Here is a 24619-nt window from a genome sequence, read left to right on the forward strand (position 1 = left end):
AATATGGGTCGACCTTACCCAACCTGATTGATCACCTTGCCTTGCCCGTTTTGCCACATCTAACTACACTGCCATCAACAGCTTTGAAGCAAAAATACTTAGTAACATCTGTAATCTGTATGAATAATGACATGAACAAGAGTGCCATTTGCCATCATAAACTAGCCAAATGAGAATTAGTCAATATATTAGAAGAATTGAAAGTTGAAACAGAGAAGAATTATGGCCACTGGTGGTGTACTAAACAATATGAGAGAAAGAAAAGACAAAAGAAAGTGAACACACAATTTAGGTATTATGTCCACGTTATTATTACTAGAGCCCAAATGTGCTTGAGGTTTATCATTTCCTATGAACCTCTTCCAGAGCTTGAAATAAAAATAATTAAAGGAGTGAAGATATAGATGGATTTTAACAAATAAAGAAGCTACACACAATTGCAGACTTCAACAAATCTCAAATGGCCGCAGAAATAGGAACTGAACAACATATACTCATGCCTATCCATGTGCAGGACCTGATTCACAAGTTATGTGTTATGACCCACGGGCATAAGGAGCTAGAAGATGGACACGTGGAATTGGAAGCAGCCGCTGAGTCAGACAGTGGCTAAGTTATTGGACTTGTGATGTTGCCTTACGGAGTAGTTATTATTGTGTTAGGATAATTGTTATCAAGATAGGATAATTATTTAAATTTGATTAAGTTGTTATTAGGATGAGGTCTATCTTGTGATAGAACCATAAGACTAGGAGTTATCTTGATTAATTGTATTTAAGCGTTAAGATGAATAAAGAAAGCAGGCAGAATTTAACCCAAATACTCCTTCTTCCTTTAATTCTAGGAGGTTAGTCACCTCTAATACGACTAAAACCATTCAATCAACTGCAGATCACTGCAATTGGTATCAGAGCCATGACCACCATTCCGCCAAACACACGTTCAACCACCAATGATGACCGCCTGGCTGCCTTGGAGATTAGCACCCATTCCCTCAAACAGCAAACCGATTCTCATAGGGAAGAGTTTGCCGGCATGAAGGGAGCCATAGAGGCTCTCACTGATGCCGTGGCCAAGATGAGTCGAGCTATGGAGAGCAGGGGAATTCGGGTAGATGAGAACCATAGCGATGATAACCGAGACCATGGTTCCATCAACCGGAACCGTGAAACTAGAGAAGGAAGCCGAGGAATTCACCAAGGCGGACTGCAGACCAGATTTGCACGTCTGGACTTTCCTCGTTTCGATGGGGACAACCCAACGGGTTGGATCTACAAAGCAGAGCAATTTTTTCATTACCAAAGAACCGATGACAATGAAAAGGTGCTGCTGGCTTCTTTTCACTTGCAGGATGATGCCTTAGAATGGTATCAATGGTATGAACAATCCCAACCAAACGTGACATGGGAAGAGTTCACTCAGGCCTTATGCATTCGTTTTGGCCCTTCGGACTACGAAGATTTCGACGAGGCCCTCGTGAAACTACAGCAAACGGGCACCGTGCGAGAATACCAAACGCAGTTTGAGCGCTTAGCAGCACGAGTACGCCAATGGCCACAACGTGCGTTGGTCGGAAGCTATGTTGGCGGACTGAAAGAAGAGATACGCGCCAAGGTAAAACTCTTTCGGCCTACCACTCTGCTTCACGCAGCAAGCTTGGCTCGGTTGCTAGAAGAAAAACTCTCCAAAATACGACGGCCATTGTTTACGACATCCAAACCTTCGCTGCTACAAAACCCACCATACAAACCTTCACTCCTACCTACCCCCACACCCATCAAGACCTCCACAACCATTAATCCCAGCAACAGACCTTCCACCAATCCAACATTCCGCAAATTGTCCTGGACTGAGATGCAAGCGCGACGGGAAAAAGGCTTATGCTACAACTGCGACGAGAGGTTCGGACCAGGACACCGATGCAAGAAGCAGCAATTATTCGTCTTAGAATTAATGGAGGAGACGGAAGAAAATTCAGGGGCGGTTGAGCTTGATCCTGAAGGCGAACCACCACAAGCGGTACCGGAAATATCGCTCCATGCATTGTCTGGTGTGTCCACGCCCCGAACCATGCGAGTTACTGGCTTAGTCCGTGGAAGGCAGTTGCACATTCTTATCGACAGCGGTAGCACGCATAACTTCGTTAGCCTGAAGTTTGCCAAGCGCTTGGGCTGTCCAACAACTCCGACGCCGGCCTTCCAAGTGATGGTAGCCAACGGTGAAAGGCTACAATGCGATGAATTCTATTTGGCAGTGCCCATGGAAATACAAGGCTACAAATTCAGGACCAACATGTATCCTATTGATTTACAAGGCTCGGATGTGGTTTTGGGTATACAATGGCTACAGAACCTTGGCCGTGTGCTGCATGATTGGAGTAAGCTTTCCATGGAATTTTTGGTTGACGGCCGTACGTTTGTGATACATGGGGACGAGACGGGAAAGGTAATTCCAGAATCTGCCCACTCCATTGCTCGGCTCGCATCGACTGGTATGAGATTCTGCATTATGGCCATGTCGGGAGAAACCACCAACGCACTCGCATCAGAGGCAAAGTCAGACCAATGCAGCGAACTCGACGCACTGTTGAAGCAGTACCAGCAGGTGTTTGATACACCAAAAACGTTGCCACCTCTCCGTACCCATGATCACCGTATTCTCTTAGAACCAGGGAGCGGGCCTGTGAGTGTTCGCCCTTACCGGTACCCCCACATCCAAAAGAACGAAATCGAGCGGGCTGTCAAGGAGATGCTCGCCACTGGGATTATACGTCCGAGTTTCAGTCCTTTTTCATCACCGGTACTCTTGGTTAAAAAAAAAGACGGTTCTTGGCGCTTTTGCGTGGACTATCGAGCACTCAATCGCGTCACTGTCAAGGACCGATACCCAATCCCAGCCATCGATGAGTTGCTTGACGAACTCCATGGTGCGACATTCTTCACTAAGCTGGATCTTAAGTCCGGATATCATCAAATCCGAGTGCAAACCGACGACATCCATAAGACCGCTTTTCGCACCCATGATGGCCACTACGAATTCTTGGTCATGCCGTTTGGACTCACCAATGCTCCGGCGACATTCCAATCCTTGATGAACGATATTTTCCGAGCACTCTTGCGAAGGTACGTTCTTGTTTTTTTTGATGACATATTGGTTTATAGCAAAACTTAGGATGAGCATTTACTTCATTTAGAGACGGTGCTGCACACCTTGATGGACAATCAGTTATATGTAAACCATTCTAAGTGTTTAATTGCTCGGAAGGAGGTGGAGTACCTCGGCCATGTCATTAGCGTTACAGGTGTGGCTGCTGATTCGGCAAAAATCCGGAGCATGGAAACCTGGCCGACTCCAACAACTACCACCGCTCTTCGCGGATTCTTGGGGTTAACCGGTTACTACCGGAAGTTCATCAAAAATTACGGCACCATCGCAGCACCACTCACCCAGTTATTAAGGAAAGATGGGTTCCGCTGGTCCGAAACAGCCGAGAAAGCGTTCCTCACGCTCAAGCGAGCAATGATCCAAGCACCTGTTCTTGCATTACCGGACTTCGCCAAACAGTTTGTGGTTGAGTCTGATGCATCCGGGACTGGGCTAGGTGCAGTCCTAATGCAAGATGGACGGCCCATAGCCTACTACAGCAAGGCGCTCTCGGGCCGAGCCTTGGTGCGTTCCACCTACGAGAAGGAATTGATGGCCATCGTATTATCGGTCCACCAATGGCGCAACTATCTGTTGGGATGGCGGTTCCGCATTCGAACGGATCATAAAAGTCTGAAATACCTGCTAGAACAGCGCATCTCAACCTTGGACCAACAAAAATGGCTTGTGAAGTTGATGGGATACGACTACGAGATCGAGTACCGACCGGGTCGTGAGAACGTGGCAGCTGACGCCCTGTCACGGTTACATGGGGAGTTAACGGCTATATCTTGCCCACAGCCCACTTGGTTAGCCATGGTTCGCCGAGAAGCCTATAACGATCCGCTCTTGATCACTATGAGGAATGACTTGCAAACCGGCGCCAAGAGCATGCGTGGCTATGAAGCAAAGGGTGGACAACTGTGGTACAAAGGCAGGCTGGTTTTGTCTTCAAACTCTCTGTACAAGGAAGCCATCATTCGTGAGTTCCACGATACACCCGTTGGGGGACATTCCGGAATTTTTCGCACCTTAAAAAGATTGGCTGCCAACTTCCATTGGGTCGGCATGAAGCGAGATGTTCAACATTACATCCAGCGATGTGATGTTTGTCAACGTAACAAGCACGATACGATGACACCGGCTGGGCTATTACAACCGCTGCCCATTCCGGACCGAGTTTGGGAAGATGTGTCAATGGATTTCATTGACGGGCTGCCGGCGTCGAATGGCTTCTCTGTCATCTTGGTTGTGGTGGATCGCCTATCCAAGTATGGCCATTTCATAGCTCTTAAGCATCCTTATTCAGCAAAAGGGGTGGCGGAGACCTTTGTCAAAGAAGTGGTGCGGCTTCACGGCATGCCACGTTCCATCGTTTCTGATCGGGACCCTGTTTTCACTAGCCGGTTTTGGTCGGAATTCTTTCGCTTGCAAGGCTCTGAGTTGCGCATGAGCTCTGCTTACCACCCTCAAACGGATGGTCAAACGGAAGTCCTCAATCGTTGCTTAGAAACTTACCTACGTTGCTTTGTAAGCTCCAAGCAAAAACAGTGGCTCAAATGGCTGCCTTGGGCAGAATACTGGTACAACACAAGCTACCATACAGCCACTCGCATGACCCCCTTCGAAGCTGTTTATGGGCGGTCTCCGGCAACCATTCACTCGTATGTGCGTGGAGAGACATTAGTGGCAGACGTTGAGCAATCCTTGCGCAGCCGAGATGAAATTCTTCGACTCCTGAAGGAAAGTTTGGTCACAGCTCAACAGAGGATGAAAATTAATGCCGATCGTCACCGCCGTGAGCTGGAGTTTGCGCCTGGTGACTTCGTCTATCTTCGGTTGCAGCCTTTTCGACAACTGTCGGTTCGAACCAGAGGAAACCAGAAGCTATCTCCCCGTTTTTACGGGCCATACTAGGTGGTGGAACGCTTAGGGACGGTAGCCTATCGGCTTGCACTTCCCGCCGATTCACGGATTCACCCGGTCTTCCACGTCTCGCAATTGAAAAAACAGTTGGGCCGCTCCGACCATGCAACGCAAGAGCTGCCCCAAGTGCAAGACGACGGCAAGCTGCTGTTTGAACCCGCTGCTATACTGGATTTTCGCTGGAGCAAGGCAGGAAAGAAAGTGCTTCAGGAAGCCTTGGTGCACTGGACGGGTACAGCTTGCGAAGATGCTACGTGGGAGCCATTTCCGGAGTTACAGCAACAGTTCCCTCACTTGAATCTTGAGGACAAGATTCGTCTTCCAGAGGGTGGGAATGTTATGACCCACGGGCATAAGGAGCTAGAAGATGGACACGTGGAATTGGAAGCAGCCGCTGAGTCAGACAGTGGCTAAGTTATTGGACTTGTGATGTTGCCTTACGGAGTAGTTATTATCGTGTTAGGATAATTGTTATCAAGATAGGATAATTATTTAAATTTGATTAAGTTGTTATTAGGATGAGGTCTATCTTGTGATAGAACCATAAGACTAGGAGTTATCTTGATTAATTGTATTTAAGCGTTAAGATGAATAAAGAAAGCAGGCAGAATTTAACCCAAATACTCCTTCTTCCTTTAATTCTAGGAGGTTAGTCACCTCTAATACGACTAAAACCATTCAATCAACTGCAGATCACTGCATTATGAAAATCAATTACTGCAGTGCATATGACAAAATTATATTTGCAACTGCGTTAAACCAACAGTGGAAAATATATAATCTCTACAACCAAAATTCAAAGGGAAAACCATACATTAATGTACAAGATAGCTAGAGAGGTTTATAGAAGTACGAAATATGAAGTAACTTAAATATTATATGTACATTGCATAGGACATTTTGCATGACCCAAAAAATTTTAAAGAAAAAAAAAAACCCTTGTACTCTTTTTCAAAAGTTTCTAATGTGCAACTCTATAAGTGCAGTGCAGTGCAATGAAATTGATAGCATGAAGGGATAAGAAATATTCAGGATTAAGATTGCCACCCTTCTCCTCTACTCATCTATGATGAAAAGGAACTGTGGAATTGACAAACACATCTCATACACAACCTCTAGACTTCCTAGCTAGTCCTACTTTTTTTTTTCCTTCTTCATTTCAAAGAAGTATTAACATCCTGGATAGCCAACTTTGATGCAAGTTAAGTTATTGTGTTGACAACCTCAGCACTATTGTCTTCCAAGTTCCAACTGACACAGCCTCTATCTAAGGACCACCTCCAATAAACTTGTTTTCAAGATCCACTTCAAGAGCTTCAATGGATTGATCTTCTATCAAGCCTGAATTTCTCAATGAGAATGGGCTGGTGGGCTTTGGCCCGTTTTAAATTTTATACAGCAAAAAAATAAAACACCCCCCAGCAAACCTCTCTGCCTTGATTGCCATCAGTTTGGCGACGTTGAACTGATAAAGAAAGAAAGAATGAAACGAGGGCAAAGTTTGTGTCCTTATTCAGATGGAAATGGAACAAAGTCACAAACTATGATGATTCCCACTAGGTTCTATTATAAGTTTATCTTTCAAATGCAAAAAAATTGGTAACTCAAAATCCAAATGAAGGCATGGAGGGCTGACATTGAAGTGATGGCAGCAAGAAATTTTTTTAAAAAAATTTCCTCTTGCATTTGGTTGAAAAATATTTCCTATACTACTGATATTCAATTAATTCAACACAGAATTATTTCCTTTTTCTTTCTTTGGGAAAATTTAATGGATATTTCAAATAAATTAGCAAAGCACAATAACAAATATAAATAAAAAATTCAGCAACAATCCATAATCAAGACACCAAATTTTACGTGGAAAACCCTTCAATGAGAAGGAAAAAACCACGGGACCTAGTCCAGTAAAATCTTTCACTATAGAATATGAGTTTACAACAATCTTCTCTAAAACAAACGCTATCAGCTACAAAGACAACAAAAACATGTCATTCTTGGATTACAACAAATATTCATCACACTAAGATACCGACAATAAAAAGAAGAAAAGATCCCACCAAGTGGGCTTTAGCATTTGAGCAAATGGAGAGGAATTTCAAGTAACAACACCAGTCACCAGTCAACATGAAGCTCTCTTCATTAGGAAATTTCATCAAAATTGGAGTTGAAACAACCTTCCAATTTTGGCTTGAACGTATCTGGTTTTGTAGAAATTTTTTCTAGAATCCTCCTCTCCCATACACAGCAACTTTAGTATTGCAAAATTTTCAATGATGGCAGTGCAACTGTAACATACAGATCAGAGTTGAATATTAACAAAGAATATGAAAACATAAGTAAATGCAATAATTCAAATGAAATCCTAAAAACTGTAACATACAGATCAGAGTTGAATATTAACAAAGAATATGAAAACATAAGTAAATGCAATAATTCAAATGAAATCCTAAAAACTTAGTTTCTGAGAGATATTTGGTATGCAAAAAGAAATCCAACCATAATGGAAGAACCACAATAAAATAGAGCTAACATTTGAAGATACACAAAAGCTATGCAGCAAAATGTGTTAAATAAATATGAATTAATGGTTTGACATAAAACTCTTTGGATATCATTAACCCAAGAATAAGCAGAGTAGAGAACAAATCATGAATAGTTAGTCAATTTCAAGGTGAAACAGCAAACAAAAGGTTTGAGAGAGCATACCGGTTTTAAATGATTTTAACCTTAGAACAAGATGTATCAAAGGTTTATCTTAATCAAAGGAACATGGAAATTAGACCCTTTTGAACTAAACTACATGACCTCTGGATTGGGACAATGAAAGATCACTGGAATTTTTTCACGCAATGGAGCTTGTTACACCATAAGTAGATATTGTGGCTTCTTGCAAATGTATAGCTCATGTATAAACGATAAGTTCTCTAGTTACCATAGAAGATATTCTAACTATTTGGTTCTATGATTTTCAAATATGTTAATTGGTGTGTTCAAATAGATGAAGAGGAGACAAAAGATTAGGCCATCCACATATATAATAGCCTATTTTTCATTATTGACATGTAATTGACTAGAGAGAAGACTGTTTCTTTTACTTTTCCTTTTATATTACAAAAGAATCCCAAGTGAGAGATTTTAATTGGGTGTTGTTGGTAAGAAACTCAAGTGTGATGAAAAGGTTGAATTGTTGAAGATGCATTTGAGTATAAACTATTTAGCCCATCAGGGGTGAATGCCCCTGGATTTCCCAAAAATTGAATTTGGTAGGTGAGTTTAGTTGCCTGTGTGCTTTATTGGCTAGAGGGGAGTCCTAAGTGCTCTTCTTTAGAAAGGTATCCTATGTTAAAAAAAAAAAAGGTAAAAAAAGAGTGAATTCAATAAAAGAGGAAAACAGGGGAAAATTTGAGAGAAATTGCAACTTTAATAAACTTTTGTTGGCTTGCAATTATAATATATTGTTCCTACAGTTGGAAACAATAGATATTGTCTCAAAAGCCAACGCATGACAACAATATAATTATAAGGAGAAAAAAAGTATGCTCAAAGCAAGCTTGAGAAGATCCAAATAGAGGCCTTAATTTCCAAGGCTCATTCACAAGAGTTTACAACTTACCTATTTGTTAAAATCTAATATATATTAAGAAACCAGTAGAGTCATGCATTTATCTAGTTTCAGGAGAAAGTTTCTCACTAAACTATTGTGTTAAAAGAAACCAGAAACAATGATATTGGTGCCTTTTCTAAACCGTTAATGGAAGTCATCAGAATGTATCAACACTGTGGTAGCTTAAACTACTTATATCCATATTCACCATAAGTAGCTAAACATAGAGTACTTTAATTTATCACTCCTTCGTACAGTCACAAAACCATATTGTATTAAAACTAGTGAATAATATCCAGTTTGTGTTAGTTAATATAGAAAGATCCATCACCTTATGCTTAAGATATTGAGAACTATCCTCAGACCATTTGCTTGATCTAGAGAAACCACCAGAATGTCACCTGTTGAGAAAGACAATAATGTAACGGTTAATGGGGAAAAAAAAACCCAGAATAGATGGAAAACCTCAATCAAAGCTAGTATTTTTAAATTTTCTAACCAGCTGCCAGGTAATAGTACCATACTGCTTTACTGAAGCATACATGATGCTTTGTAATACCATACAAAATGGTATGGACTCATCTCTAGCCAGTCCATACTGCTTTAATTTGGCTGTACCCCATCTGTCCTTAATATGTCTATCAATTTCAGTCATTTGTACCTTCTAGAATGGCCTAGATAAATGGTGGCTTCTTCTTCTTCCTCTTCATATAAGTGATAAAGGGAGAGAATTTGAAATTTTAATTAATAATACATAAATCCAGAATGAAACTAGATAAACTCAGTACCATCTTGTGAGCATTAGCTACACCACATGCAACTTGAGGCTTCATTATACTTGGAAGAGATAATTTAGCTTTCAGACAGCCTTCGCAACAAATCAGGTTCTTTGAAACTATCAATCTGCACGTAAAAGATCAAGACTTACAATTTGGGGAGAAATTTGATCAATTTTAAAATGGGTCACTATTCCAACTTAAACCTTAAGTCGAATGTTGTTCAAACATGATCAGAATTACTTCAAACATTCAAATCACCCAAGGATTAAATAATTGAGATTTATCTTTGCATATAGCAACAAACACAGATAAATCCCAATTAATCTTTCACTTAAAAGAATACCATGGTTGAATTGAAAGGGGAAAAAAAACTTGATATGGCAATACCCTAACCAAAAAACCATCAAGACATAACTCCTTCAGAAAATGGGGGCCCCTGATTGTAGAGCGGCCTTCAGTTTTGAGATCCTCCAAGCGAAGTAGAATTTCTTGAATTTCCAGCCGATCTAGCACAGGGTAGATGTTGTTGAATGAATCAATCACACAGCAATCCGGGTGATCCTCCAAATATCTGTGCAAGAACAAGTTTTTTATTAAAGAAAACTTAAAGAATGATCATTATTTTTGTTGTGACTTCCGGATAGAATAAATGAAAACAAAGAGACATGTAAAAACAAACTACTGATTATGTTATCAGCTAAAATCAGAACAAAAATTTCCTCAAATTTATTTTTATCAAATATCAAAGATTTCCTCAATTATCAGAACTTCTAATAAAATGCCCCTTCCATTTGATACCAAAATAAGCACGTGAACTCTCCAAAGATCCCATCTTCTTCTCATAACCCTCTTCTTACAAGCTCATGAGACAATTAACATGATTGCTTTTTGGCTAAACTTCAAGTAATTAAGCTATGACATTGGAGAAGTTGTCAACTCCATTTAAGAGATTCTAGAATAAGAAGACTAATGCAGTGCTAAACCTTTTTTAGCCTTTTCTTTTTAGTGTTTGTTTTGTTTTCTGCTTAGAAAGATTTAAAACTAAATTCCTCCAACCCCACCCAATCTCTTAGCACATGAGCTCATGTCTAATTGGCTACAGAGACACTGCAGCATAAAAATAAATAAAAAACTCAAAATTAACCTATGGATCTACAAATCATTACAAGATTACACTTGTCAATACCTGCTTACATACATATATTGTAAATTACATGCATATCTATGTGTAGGAATTTTTAGTTTTTAACACTAAAATTAACTATATTGATTCAATTTGTAGGATGAGAACTTTTATTATAACAAATTACAGGGAAAAATGTTTTGAAAATTTATAGTTCAAAAAATAAGTGCGGTTTCCACGCATTTTGAATGAATTTCGATGAGTCTGATGAATATATGGACTTACAAATTATCACTGTATTTTTATTGGGTTCGTTAACAAGGTGAGCATTTGACTTTGGCCAAGACCAAAGCTTGACAAGATTCATATTGGCATAATCACAAAACAATTCCACCAAAAAAATAAATGATAAGAGCTTCATGTGAGGCTATATATAATAACCAGCATTGGCATGTTCATTTTTTCCATGATTACCAAGTTCAGACCAGATCATGAAACATATGGTTTTATGGATCTGAAAAGTCACCTTTGTAAGTCCTGCATGCCGCTGGTGTAAACTATTTTGTTAGAGAAGTTTGTATGACTCTTCAATTCAATGGATATAATTTCATCAGTTGCTTATGGAGAACTATGTCAACCTCTTGTAATTGAGGTGATAAAGGGAGCTCAAAGGTAGGGGCATGAATATCAACCCATTCTGAGTAGGAAACAAAGGAAATGCACCCCTCTGCAAAAACCAGGACAACTTTCATATTGCATGAATCCAAATAGTACAACTAGAAAACTAAAATTTATCATGAGCATAACTGCATACACGACCAACCAAAGTGCCAGTAACATTCATCAAAATCAAATCCAACAAGATCCCTTGGGCCAAAAGCCATGTGATCAGATGATAATACATTCTAATCCATCATATTTCTTATAATTACTGAATCCAATACTTTTCTTTCAAGGAAAAACAAAAGGCAATGAAATGGAGTCAAAACCACTTTGAAGCATACAATTCCACATACCAAATTCTGTTAGTTCACAATATCACCTTAACATGACACCTTGATCACGGACATTTGCAACTTTGTGTTAACTTCATGTATATGAGGGGGAAGTAAACTCACAAAGTTTTACTTCTTGTCTTTTTGCCCCACTAAAAATGAATACATTTATTCATATCGGGCTCACCTTAGCAAAATCTTCTTCATGAGAAGGTTTCATAACGTATCCAACAGTCACAACACTGTTACCAGTTGCCTGCTTGCAATGCAAAACATATAAAAAAGAGAGTCATGAATATTTGCAACAAAAGAAGGTACCCAAAGGTGTACTTATTAAAAAAAAAAAAAAGGTAATCATACGTGAATGATAAGGTACATTCATAAGCTGCATAGTAATGCAACTTGTAGCAATCAAATTCTGAAGTTATTTTTTTTATAAGTAAAACAATTATATTCAAGAGAGGAGAATGTTCAAATACAATGTGTGCAATGAAACACTCCTATAAAAAATTAGGATCTAAGATTCAAAAGACCTATAAGGTCTAGAAAAGAGGATGAAGGGATGCTACCTAGGTTAGTCATCCAATCATACAAGGGTTTTAAAAAAATTGTTCAATAACATGATTAGGGTGCTTGACACTAGCAAAAGCTTTTAATTCCTTTTTTTCCAAAGTGGCCACCAAACACATAGCAAAATTTCTTTTGTATCTTTTTTTTTGATAAGTAGAATTGCTTTTGTATATAAGGTCCATTATAGTGATGCATCTTCCTTGCCAGCATTTCAAAATTTGTTGCAAATTTTTTGGCAAACCACAAATTACTCCAAATAATGCAAACACAAAAGATCAAATATCTCATGCCAAGAATAATGGAGTAAAAGATGTTCAATTAACTCCCCACTATTCTTGCACATACAACACCAATTAACAAGCATAATACTTCATATCCAAAATCTAAATTTTACCCAAGGTAAGCAACTTTACCCAAGGCACCTTAGCACCCATATGCTTCTCCACTGGAATTGCACTTAGATAGACTCTCTCAAAGTATCATAATTCGAATGAATTTTAAAAGTTCCATATCAAATTAACCTCCATACTAATTGTTCCTATTCTTGACTAGACAAAAAATAGAATACAACAAATTAAATGTCCACAGACTCCAGTTCCTAGTCCTAGAACAACTAATTTCTAACTGAGGATTCCAACATTGAATACTTCTGTCATCTTCATTGACCAATAAGAAGCCATTGAAGCTTCTTATCCACTGCCAATCTCAACAAACAAATCTGGAAAGAGGTCTTTTTAAAAGGAGAATCTCCACACCATAGGTCATACCAAAATGAACATTCTACCATCCCCCAAGAAAATTCAGATTATTAAAAAGGAGTTCTGCCCTACTCTAATACTCTCCCACAAGCTCATCACTGACCAACTCCATGGTCCAATAAGGCTTTATTTAAAAATACTCAATTTATGAATTCCCAAACCTCCCTCCTTTATTGAAGAACATTTTTTTGCCCAATCTACTAAAACTTAGACTTATCACCCATCTCTCCCTACAAGAAGTATCTTTTAACAATAATATAAAGCTAAGGTAGCCCCAAGACATTTATAATAACAAAAACCTACACCCTTCAAGAACAATGATATAAAAACCTATTCTTGAAAAATCTAGACTTATCTGTTTCTCCAAGTTATTTATAAACATTAAAACTAAAAATTAATAATAATAAAAAAGATCTTCCACAATTGGAACAGTGATATAGGGACAAAAGTTACCGTTGAAACCTTTCTATTTATGTAGCACATGGTTGAAGGCAACTCTACTAGATTGTTGATAAAAATCATGCTTGAGTTCTCACATGCACTGCCACCTTCAGTAGCTGTAAGCAAATGACCAAATAGACTAAGCAACGAGTTTAACTTTAATTGGTTATGCAGTCAAGAGAGACTATCAAATTCTGGCCAAGTAAAAAGCACATATAAATAGAAAGATGAATATGAAAGACAGAAAATGACTAGGCTCAAAATATAATTATGCCTAAAAATAACAGCCTATGCAGTATGAACACAGAAGAGGGAAGTGCGCACCATCTGCTGGTTCTTGCCCAAGAGATCCTGCAACAGAACATCAAGCCAATTAGATGTTTGCAGTTTTCTTTCTGGTAGACACAAGAAAAACAGATTACAAGGTCCAAAGAAGTTAAAAAATTTATAGGTCACTGACATCCCATCAAGATAACTGATTTCCAGAATAGGACACTCCTGTACCATTGTCATTTGTAGCTATCAAGGCCACTGCAGTCTCTAACCCAATTTATGCATCCATCATAAAACCAAAAACTTCTCCTAAATCGCATATTTTTTCTACATAAGATCCTAAAGATCTCACACCAAGGTAATCAGAATTAACTAGATGGTTGTATAGATTCTTTTATGTTAGACAAAGCTCTAGACACATTCCAAAGAGAGCTCAGCTCAATATTCAGTTTGAGACACCCAAAGTAGTATAAAAAGATAATACTTTCCAGAAAATCCAGTCTTATACTCTCATATATCCCAAGCCAAACAAAACTCTGAGGCTTTCATCATTGGGGAAAAATAGGTTTTGTGGTAGTCACTGAAAACAACGATCAGCCAACCGCAATTGCTTAGTTTAGGAAAGAATTCCGTCTTCTTGTCAGAAACTACGTACAAAATACTGCCTCCAGTGTCCCCACAAGCTATATATTCTCATTTTTAGCATCATCTACAGAAGATGCGTTCAAGATAAAACAATCAACTGAGTAAAGCATTGCCATACTTTTAAAAAGACTCAATAACAAGAAAATACAAAATACGTTAACAGCTTTTTGATCAGGATTAAAGAAATTCTGTCCAAATTTCAGTAGTGTCTTGAACCAGTAAAAGGACATTACAAGTAATTAGCAGCTTAATACTTAACGCTAACAAAATGGAATAAAATTTGTAACCAAATAAATAACGATACTAATAAAATCGGGGACAGAGTTCAACATGTGATTCCAAATAAAAATTTTAAAAATTTTTGAACAATAATAAGATTAGAAACTCACTTTTGAGAGTGTTATGGATCTCAAATAAATGAGAATGACAATAAATTTACATCATATTGATATATTTATATCTGTCATAAAAAGAAAGAAAAAGAAATCAATGTTATATGAGTAGCACAAGAAAAATTACCTTATCATCTGAGAGCCCCAAGTCATAAGAAATCCCCTGCAAAAATAAGGCAAAGCACGTTGGTCAATAGGATTTAATACTTTTAGAAATGCATGGCATATAAGACATCCATTTCTTAGATAGTAAATTTTCTATGTTATCCTCACTAAGTCAAGGATTCAAAACAAAATCTTATGAGAAAAAGAACACAGTTTAAGTTGCATTAATGGCAGGAAAAACGCATGAAAAGATTTAGACTTTCCCCTTTATTAAACTACTACTTTTCTTTTAAGAATAAAAAAATGTTTATACTAAATATTTATTAATATGAAATCAAAGAAAAAAAAAACTCATCAATAGAATTTGAACAAATTTATCAAAAGAGTATATTATTCAACAAAATGAGAGAGATTGACAGCCAGCAGAAAAGGATCCATGGCCAACCCCAAATTTTGGAACTACGTCTAGGTGTGGGTGGTGGTGGTCATTGTTATTGTAAGCATGCAAGCTATAAAACACTGATAATTAATTCATTAGGATAATCAGAACCATTTCATTGACAAAATAAAAGATACCCAGAACACAATTTATAGTTATAAATACATAAAGATTAAGTAATTGACCTTAAAAAAAGTTTGTACACCTCAAATCAATGAAAACCCAGAACGGTTGTAATAATATATTGGGCAAAGAACAATGAAGTTGAAGAAGAGAGAGAGAGAAATACTGAAGGGATTTTGGAATGGCGAAGCTTGCGGAGGACACACATTTTGAGTTGACATTGCATGCCTTTACATAGACTAAAAGTTTTGCTTATATAGATATGCACATTGGCTACAAAACAAAATGACTCTATATAACACACGCGCACGCGCTCACACACACACCAGTTTGAATTAAATTATATATACAAATCCCAAATGGTAAAAGAGAAAACATATTTAAGTACCTTGGCATTAGTTCTAATCAAGTTGGCTGTTTTTCCCAGACACAAACATTTCTGAGCTTCATGAGTTCGCCTTAAAATTCTAATTTTGGCAGGTCCCTTTAAAAGGTAAAAAGAACGTAAATAGAAATTTATTAGAATAATAAAACAACTTCAGTGCTGTCTGAAACTTTATAAGAAAGTGAGTTAAACTTTGCTTACACTAGTAGAACAGGGAATCACATAACTTCATGAACCAATAAAACTGACCTCCCAATCCAAACATGAAAACAAAAATCAATAAATTCGCCAAGGACTGATTCATGAACTATCACAGTATCAGTTCAAGAAACCAGGTGTAGCTATTTGACAACAATAAGTGAAGGTTTCAAGAAACACAGAGGCCAAGAATTAGCATGTGGACTTCAGGCTCTAATAGTGATGAATCCAATATTTAAAATTTCCAAATTTACAGAAATTTTCAATTTTGAAAAATAATAAGGTAATAATTTGATGAAAGAAAATAGGCTACTAAATAGAAATTTGAAAAGAAACAAGACAATTGCTAACAATCAGAAAAAAAAAATTAATTACTATACTTTTAACAACTTTTTCAGTGTTTGTGATAATTTGCAGAGACAAAAATTTAAGTAGAACCAAGCCAAATGACAGCTAGCACAAATTTTTTAATTATATTATGCTTTTAGTAGAGTTTTTCGAGTGTGGCCACGGTGGTTTGTGAGATTGATTTCTACTATTAATTTCAAAAGCTATAAAACCAAATTGTAGCATTTATATATTTCTTCAATGGCATCCAATTAAGTTTTCATACTAGGAATACTACCACCCATTACAAATATAAGAGAATAGAAGAGGATATAGGGTAGTATGAATAGACTTACTCAGCATTGAACTGAATTAGGTTTTGTAAATGACCAATTATGAAGTAAATTATGTACACATAATGCAAATGGTAAGAGAGAAAACCTGAAGTGCCTGGGCATCAGTTGTCATCAAGTTAATTATTTTTCCAAAGGCAAACTTCTTGCTATCTTTCTGAGTTAGTCTTCAAAATCTTCGCAACACAGCGGGTACCTTCAAAAGGTGAAAACCATATATAGATATATTAGAACCATCAACACCTTGTGCTGCCTGAAATTTTAATTTTAATTTACTTGCACTAGTAGGACTGGGGATCACATAATTTCATGGTCCCCTGTAAAACTGACCCCCCAACCCAAACAAGAAATGAAAATTCAGCAAGACCTTCACCAACCCAATTTCTCATTCTTATGCAACTAAGCTCCATTTTCCACAATAAATCCACCCTCATAAACAGAGCAATTATGACCCAGTGCAAATCAATAAAATCTACTGTCAAGTTTTAGATAGCTGTAAGTAAAAGAATTGATCCATGAACTCTTACAGTATCAAAATGCTGATCGAAATAATGAGTATGTGGACAGCTCTAACAGTGATTGATTCAATATTCCAAATTTCCCAATGTCCAGAAAAATTCAGTATTGAAAAATTTGTAGAAAGAAAATAGGCTAGCAAACAGAAATTCGATTGTAGCAAGACAATAGGTAACAATCAAAAAATTGTTCAATAGACTATGCTTCTAATTATTTTGGTAATTTGCAGCAACAAAAATTTGAATAGCGGCAAGCCAATTTGAATAGAAGCCATCACAAAATTTCTAATTAAACTCTTGTTTTAAAAGCTTTTCTCAAATGATTGCAAATAATTTCATAAATTGAAAAAAAAAAAAAAAAAAAAAAAAACAGAATTGGATTTATTAAGTGTAAGCAGACTGGTTAGTGAGATTAATTTGTACTATTTATTTGAAGAACCATTAACCCAAATTGTAGTATTTATATATATTTTCTTAATCGGGTCCAATTAAGTATTTATACCGGAATACTCTCACCCATTACGAATATAAGAGAATAAAAGAAGAGGAAATAATAGGGTAGTATGAGTAGACTTACTGAGGATTATTGATTTTAACCCATGGAACGTGGCTAATCTTGATCCGCTCATTGTCTTCATCAAAGTAGTTGCAACGATAAATGATCAGCGTTTTCAATTGGGTGAGGCGTCGCATGGCTTCCTCGGTGGGCAGATGCGCCAGATACCAGCAATGCACAATATACAGACGTTGAAGAGAGGAAAGATTGCCCAACCACTCTGGCAAAGCTACCATCTCATGAAATTCCTCTATCCACAGAATTTTAAGGGCAATGAAGTATTGAATTTGGTCCAGGAACAGGACAGACCCATACAATTTGAGCTTTTGGAGGGAGGGGTGAATGGAGGAAGTAGAAGAAGAAGGCAGACGACGACAATCCCCATTCTCCAAATATTGTAACCCACTGGACCGGACACCTGGCAATGACCTCAGCTTAGGACATCTGTCAACTACCAACTTCTGAAGGGAAACGCAGGTGTGCAGTGAGTCTGGCAAATCTCTCAGTTTCCCACATGTATATAATGTAAGCTCCTGAAGGCAAGGAAACACAAACAACACCTCATCTGCGGTTGTCAACTCCTTTGCATCCTTCCACTCTTCTAGGGAATCCATACGCACCAATTTGAGTATTCTCAATGCCGGAAATAATTTTGTAGTAGTATTTCTGTAACTCCCATCAATGTAAAAGTAAAACTCACTTCCTATACATCTTACCTTCCCCATTCCTCCCATTTCAAGAACCCGAAGACAGGGTAATTGCCCCAGAGTGGGAACTTCTTCACATTCCGTACACCATATCAATCTGATCTCAATCAAATTGTGATATAGCGAAGACAAACCAACAACCCGCTGGGAGGGGTGAATGGAGGAAGTAGAAGAAGAAGGCAGACGACGACAATCCCCATTCTCCAAATATTGTAACCCACTACTGGGTGGGTCTTCAATACCACTCCTTATTATGGACGGGACACCTGGCAATGACCTCAGCATAGGACAACTCTGTACTACCAACTTCTGAAGGGAAACGCAGGTGTGCAGTGAGTCTGGCAAATCTCTCAGTTTCTTACATTCTCGTAAGGTCAACTCGTCAAGGCAAGGAAACACAAACAACACCTCATCTGCGGTTGTCAACTCCTTTGCATCCTTCCACTCTTCTAGCTTATACAATTTCTCCAATTTGAGTATTCTCAATGCCGGAAATAATATTGTAGTAGTATTTCTGTAACTCCCATCACTGTAAAAGTAAAACTCACTTCCTATACATCTTACCTTCCACATTCCTATTATTTCAAGAACCCTAAGACAGGGTAATTGCCCCAGAGTGGGAACTTCTTCACATTCCAAACAATCTCTTAAATTGATCTCAATCAAATTGTGATATAGCGAAGACAAACCAACCCAGGATGGGAATTTCTTTCCTCCGTACGATTCGATTGTTAAGCTTTTCAAATTAGGGTGAGGCTGGAGGCCTTCCAACACCTTTTCATCTTTATCCCCTTTACTAAGAAAAATAACCCAGCGTAATCCCAACTTGAATATTTCCTTTTCTTTTAATTTTGCACTTTTGGCTTCTTCCTCATCTTTCACGTACTCTAGATTCTTTATTACTATTTCTCCTTTGAGATTCTTTAAAGCTCCCAATTCTGTAATCCGATAACCATCCTCTGAACCCACACCAAAAAATGGCAATGTTTGAAGGCAAGTCAACATACTCATATTTTTAGGTGTTTTTATAAAACAACCCCAATTAATATGAATATGTCTCAAGTTAATCAAATTGCATAGGTCTTCCGGAAGCTCTCTTACATGGCGGCCGCCTTCAATTCTTAAAGTTTGCAAATTGTATAGTTTGGTGATGGATTTTGGTAATTTTTCAATTATGGAGTCTGAGATTTGAAGAAGCCTCAAATGTATTAATTGCTCAATTGAATCTGGCAACTCCTTTATACTATCCCCGAATAATTTTAAAACGCGTAAGCATTTAAAATTTGATGACATGATGTCAAAGTTGAAATTTTCTGAAATTAACGTGCGCAATTTTGTAAATGAACTTAGTGTTGTTTTACCATCATGTCGGGCAAATAAATGTTGTATGCTACTACCATCATCCACTGAATCTCCCTCCAAGATTAAAGTTTCAAATTTTGAAATTGAGAGTGCAAAGTCATGCACCAAATCATACATTTTGCAGCTAATAATATTACCGTAGGCATCCTTTCTAGCATTTTGGAAAAAGGAAGTGGCCAACAAAATATTGAAATACATGTTACCAATATCTTCCATCTCCATATTAGCTTCTTTAGCTAGTAGGAACCCTTCAACCATCCAATACTGAATTACTTCATCCTTTTTCATGTCATAGTCTTTAGGGAATATTGCACAATATGCAAAACATCGTTTTAAAGATGGTGTTGGAAGATGATCAAAGCATAACTTAAGCACAGGAAACATATCACTATTATCTTCATCCAACAAATCCCAAATTTTATTATTTTGAATCTCCTGCCATTTGTTTTTATCAAATTGAAAGCACATTGTTCCCCCTAAAACTCTTGCAGCCAATGGAATCCCTCCACATTTTTTTGCAATTTCCCTACCAATAACCTCCAAATCTAAAGTTAATGGAGTTCTTCCATCTATGAATGTTCTTTTTTTCATTATAGACCAACAATCATTTTTTGATAACTTCTCTAAGTGATGTGGGGGATGATGTATCTTCATGATTTGCCCCACATTATCACTACAGGTTGTAACAACAATATTATTTCCTATATTAGAATTAAACTCTAATAAGTAACCTTTTAAAGTATCCCATTTCTTAGGATCTTCATTATGCACATCATCAAGTATGAGAAGATATTTCTCCCCCCCTAAAATTTTTGCACAAATTTGATGTACTTTATCAAAATCATAAGTCAAGCTTTCGCTAAGTGATTTAAGAATCTTTCTTAATATCTCTTCAACATCAAAAATTTTGCCAACATATACCCATACTAGTACATCAAAATGTTTTTTTATCAGTTCATGGTTATACACAAGTTTTGCTAAAGTTGTCTTTCCAAGACCTGCCATACCCACTATAGGGAGAACCGAGATAACCTGTTGATTGTTTGAATTGATAAGTAAGTTTACTATTTTTTTGATATCGTGTTTTCTTCCTACAACTTCTAAATCATCAAGGAGGGAGTCTGTATTCATGTCCAAGCTGATTTTGGGGATTGAATTCACCAACTCCATTCTAAGACCAAAGTCAGCTACATCATTCACAATTTTATCCAACGATTGTTTGATGGCCTTAACTTCACCAAAATTGCATAATGAAAAGTTGCATACCTGATCCATCATTTGATTTTGAATCCGTACCTTTTGCCAAAAACTCTCATAGCTAAACTTGTCGACCACATTATCGGCATCATAAGCTACATTTCTAAGCTCAGTTAACCAAATCCCCATAGACTCATCACTCAATTGCCTCTTTTGAGCATCACCTAACACAAATTTAATCTTGAATAATGTTTCAAGAAGATCCACCTTGAAACTCAACTCAAAATTGATATGTTTAGTGGCAAGTGAAGACACATTGGCTATTAGTCTGTCCATAACATCATTGAGGATAATTTCAGCCCTATATTCTTCCTTACCCTACAAAGAGAATGGAAATATTTGCAAAGGGTTAAAAAAGTAGGGCAATGTTTATTTCAAACCTGTTGTTGCACACTTTTTGCACTGAAATCTGAAGTCACAATTTCAGTGCAAAAAGTGTGTGCAGGGTTGTGTGCAACCACCAGTGTGTACTAATATTTATCCTAAAAAGTATTGGAACTGTTAGAAATAAACAACTATGTATAGAGTTGGGACTAGAGAATCACCTGTGTGACAATTTTAATTGTCTTAGTTTTTGATTTTGAAGCCGAGGTTGATACACTTTTAAGTTTTTTGTTCGTCCCTTGAGTTACTTGAGCTTCTCTTTTTTTTTGGGTTGCTTGAGCTTTTTCTTGAACATCTTGAGGCACGGCATTACATGCCTTAATGTCATGACCTGGTATTCCAGCCAAGTGTGCTTTAATCCTTGATGCACCTCCAGAAAAATCTTGTTTACAATAATTACATTCGAAACGGCCATTTTCATTCTTAGCATGATCCCAAAATTCATCTCTTTGTCTACCCATATTTCTTTTCCCTTGCAATAAATAAATAACACAATATCAAAATCAGATATAAATTAATTCAGATAAAAATTAGTGATATAATATAGTAATCCTATTTGCAAACTCTGTATCAAGTATCAGTTCTCAACAATTCTGTATCACAGGCTACAGAATTGGACCTAATATATATAGGACAAAGTTTAGCTACAAAATTGGTTGTAACTTAAGGTTACAAACTCACTTAATAAAATAAATACTACAATATATTTTGAAAATCTAACCGTTGAATTGCATGTTCTTTACACCCTTAATACACATGTTAAATTTTGTGTCAATCGGATATCATTTACTATATGATTTATAAGTTTATATTTTGTGCATAATTTTAAATTACAAAAACTTGCAATTTAAAAAATTTATTGATGACATAGCTATTGATCTTTAATTTTCTTGAAATTTTGCAAGCATGGAGGATATAAGAAGAAGATGTAATCCAATGGTGGATTTGTTAAAATTCACATCCAATAAAAAGATATTAAGTAAGTTTGTAGCCTAAGGCTACAACTAATTTTGTAACTAAACTTTGTCCATATATTAATCCTAGAAAAGCGAGTTCCTTCTATTTAGCAGCTTCTCCGAAATTGACTATCCTCTTGATATCAAACTAAATTTATCCATATATTTTTTAAGTCTGTCTCATGTTCGATCATGTTAACAACTAGTATAGCCCTCCTCAGTCTTTGTTAGTTGAGGAGATAGAATTAGATGGAAGGGGTTCTGTTGCCTTTTGTTGTGTTAATCAAAATATTAATTCAGCCATGAAATAAAATAGAAAAGCGAAAAAGAAAAGAAAAAATAAATAACAATACAGGTTTCTAGAAATTATTTTCTGAAAAAGTCCTTAGTTTTGTGCTTCCTCTCTCATTAAGTTGTAATTTATGTGTGTGTTTGGATATAACTTATTTTGTTGAAACTGAAAACTGAAAATTGAAAATACTGTAGCAAAATAATTTTTAAATGTGTGAATAGTATCGTGAGACCCATTTTTAATGAAAAAATTGATAAAAAATTAAATTTGTGGGTTCGTAAACAGTGCACGAATGCACTGTTCACGTAATACTGGTCAATATTGCGGCTACTGTTCATGTACAGTATATGAACAGTAGCCGCTTGTGAGGGGAAAACGCGTGAAAAAAAAAAAAAAAAAAAAAAATGAAAAAGAAGAAAACGTAGAAAGTGAAACGCAACACAGCAAACGCGAATACAAACACACCCTATATTTCTTATTAATTCACAATTGTTTCCTCCAAATTATATTTGTTATCAATTTGATCTTTATAGTTTAAATTTAGCCAAATTTCGATCTTCTTGTTTAGGAGTTAGTTCAATTTGGTCGTTAGTACTGACACTGTCACTATATATGTTAAACAACATCGCAGTCGTTTAAACCCTAAATAAATCAATCTCAAACTCAGAGCAAGTGGTAGTCAACGTCAGAACTGATTTTTTATTTTTTATTTTGCTCCAGTTTAAGAAAAAATAAAAACATTGAAGAAATCTCATTTTGTTAATTTTCTTTTTATTCCAAGTTTTTAATTTTTTATTTTATTGCAAACATAATAAAATTAAGTCCTTGATTTTATTCTTTGTTTCCCAACTTGTAATTACTTTTATTTATTTTTAAAATTTTATTTCTTGTTAACACACATTTGGATTAAGAAAAAACCCATAATTTTTAAATTAATATAATTAAAATATTTTTATAAAAAATAAAAATATTTTTATTCTATTTGTTTAAATTTTTTTTTTTTTTTTTAAAGAGAGTTCACATCGTATAAAACGTTAAAACCAATTTATCAATATAATATTCACTTAATGATATGATGATATACAACTCAGATCTGTATCAGTATCAGTTCTCAACAATTGTAAGTATTCCTCCCTTCATGTTATAGTGACCATTGAGCTTGTATGGCTTTTTGGTTTGAATAAGGTAGGAATCTAGTCATCTCCTCCATCCCTTATTAGCACAGTGTGTGCTAATTGAGGAGACAGAAGATGGAGGAGGTTCTTCCCTTTAGTTGTGTTAATTTAACTATCTATTCAGCCAAGAAAACAAAGCAAAACAAAACGAAAACGAAAAAAAAAAAAAACAACAATACAGCATGAGAGACATGTTAGAGTGCACTTACTTCAGTATTAGCTTGCAAGCAAATAGGTAGATTAGATGTGCAGTCAATGGACGTCAGGAAGAGCAAGAGAGAGAGAGCGAAGAGACAGTGAAGAGTGAGAGAGAGAGAAGGTAATAGCCTGTGAAGAATAAAATAGAGAGAAGAGAAGAGCCGAAGAGGAGTGGTCTAGCAATTTACATTGCCTTTTTACTCTAATATTTTAATCATTATTTGTTTTGAACGGTCATATTTTCAGAATCCTTTCTCTAACAGCTATATTTTTTTAAAAAAATTCATCTCTTTCTTAACGTATTTCTTTCCACCGGTCAAATCTTCGTGTGAAAAGGGAAGTTTCGAGTGCCGATCCAAGTCTTTTTCAAATTTCAACCAACCACCACTGGCCGAAAGAAAGAAAAGGCACAATTTATTAGAAGTAGGACCCATCACTTGTGGAAAGAAGATGTGTTGTCCGTAAATTGCTCAAGGATGGGTCCAGGCTTGAGCAAGCAGGACTAGCAGTAATAGAATACAGGTTTTTTAGAAACTGTATTCAGAAACCATAATAGCTTGTGGTTTTTTATTTCTTATTGACTCACAATTTAAATTTGTTATCATTTCTAAATACTTGCCAGAAAATATTTTAT

The 24619-nt window shown here is 36.6% G+C and overlaps 2 protein-coding genes across 9 annotated transcripts in view; both read right to left on the reverse strand.

The window, feature by feature from the left end:
* Window positions 1–20534, reverse strand: part of LOC115963529 (inositol 1,3,4-trisphosphate 5/6-kinase 4-like) — a 32499-nt gene extending 11965 nt beyond the window's left edge. For 2 of the 8 annotated variants that reach the window (XM_031082565.1, XM_031082558.1), the window contains exons 1-2: window positions 16672–16773; window positions 14781–14816 (exon numbers count right to left, since the gene is read on the reverse strand). In XM_031082565.1, coding sequence (XP_030938425.1) covers window positions 14781–14816; window positions 16672–16698 — 63 coding nt within the window. In that variant the 5' untranslated portion in view covers window positions 16699–16773. Of the gene's footprint in view, window positions 1–6857; window positions 7359–9008; window positions 9079–11221; window positions 11307–13355; window positions 13460–13628; window positions 13695–14197; window positions 14326–14780; window positions 14820–15708; window positions 15805–16671; window positions 16780–17675 lie in introns of those variants that run through there. The other 6 variants (XR_004085849.1, XR_004085851.1, XR_004085850.1 and 3 more) reach the window with 6 other exon arrangements.
* LOC115965229 (putative disease resistance protein RGA3) lies at window positions 20443–24173 on the reverse strand. The gene is made up of 4 exons (XM_031084403.1): window positions 23997–24173; window positions 21526–21829; window positions 20555–21298; window positions 20443–20454 (listed from the first exon to the last, which is right to left on the reverse strand). Exons 2-4 carry the CDS (start codon window positions 21823–21825, stop codon window positions 20443–20445), a joined length of 1056 nt encoding a protein of 351 aa, XP_030940263.1. The 5' UTR covers window positions 21826–21829; window positions 23997–24173.
* Between the last annotated feature and the right edge of the window lie 446 nt (window positions 24174–24619).

Source organism: Quercus lobata, chromosome 10 (genome assembly GCF_001633185.2).
Source record: "Quercus lobata isolate SW786 chromosome 10, ValleyOak3.0 Primary Assembly, whole genome shotgun sequence".
Taxonomy (NCBI): Eukaryota; Viridiplantae; Streptophyta; class Magnoliopsida; order Fagales; family Fagaceae; genus Quercus; species Quercus lobata.

Excerpts from the sequence above, each read along its gene's own strand:
- LOC115965229 (XM_031084403.1), bottom strand. The coding sequence starts at position 21,825 with ATGGGTAGACAAAGAGATGAATTTTGGGATCATGCTAAGAATGAAAAT. Across the intron at positions 21,299-21,525 it reads CAATTAAAATTGTCACACAG|GGTAAGGAAGAATATAGGGC; the intron begins GTGATTCTCTAG and ends TTCTCTTTGTAG.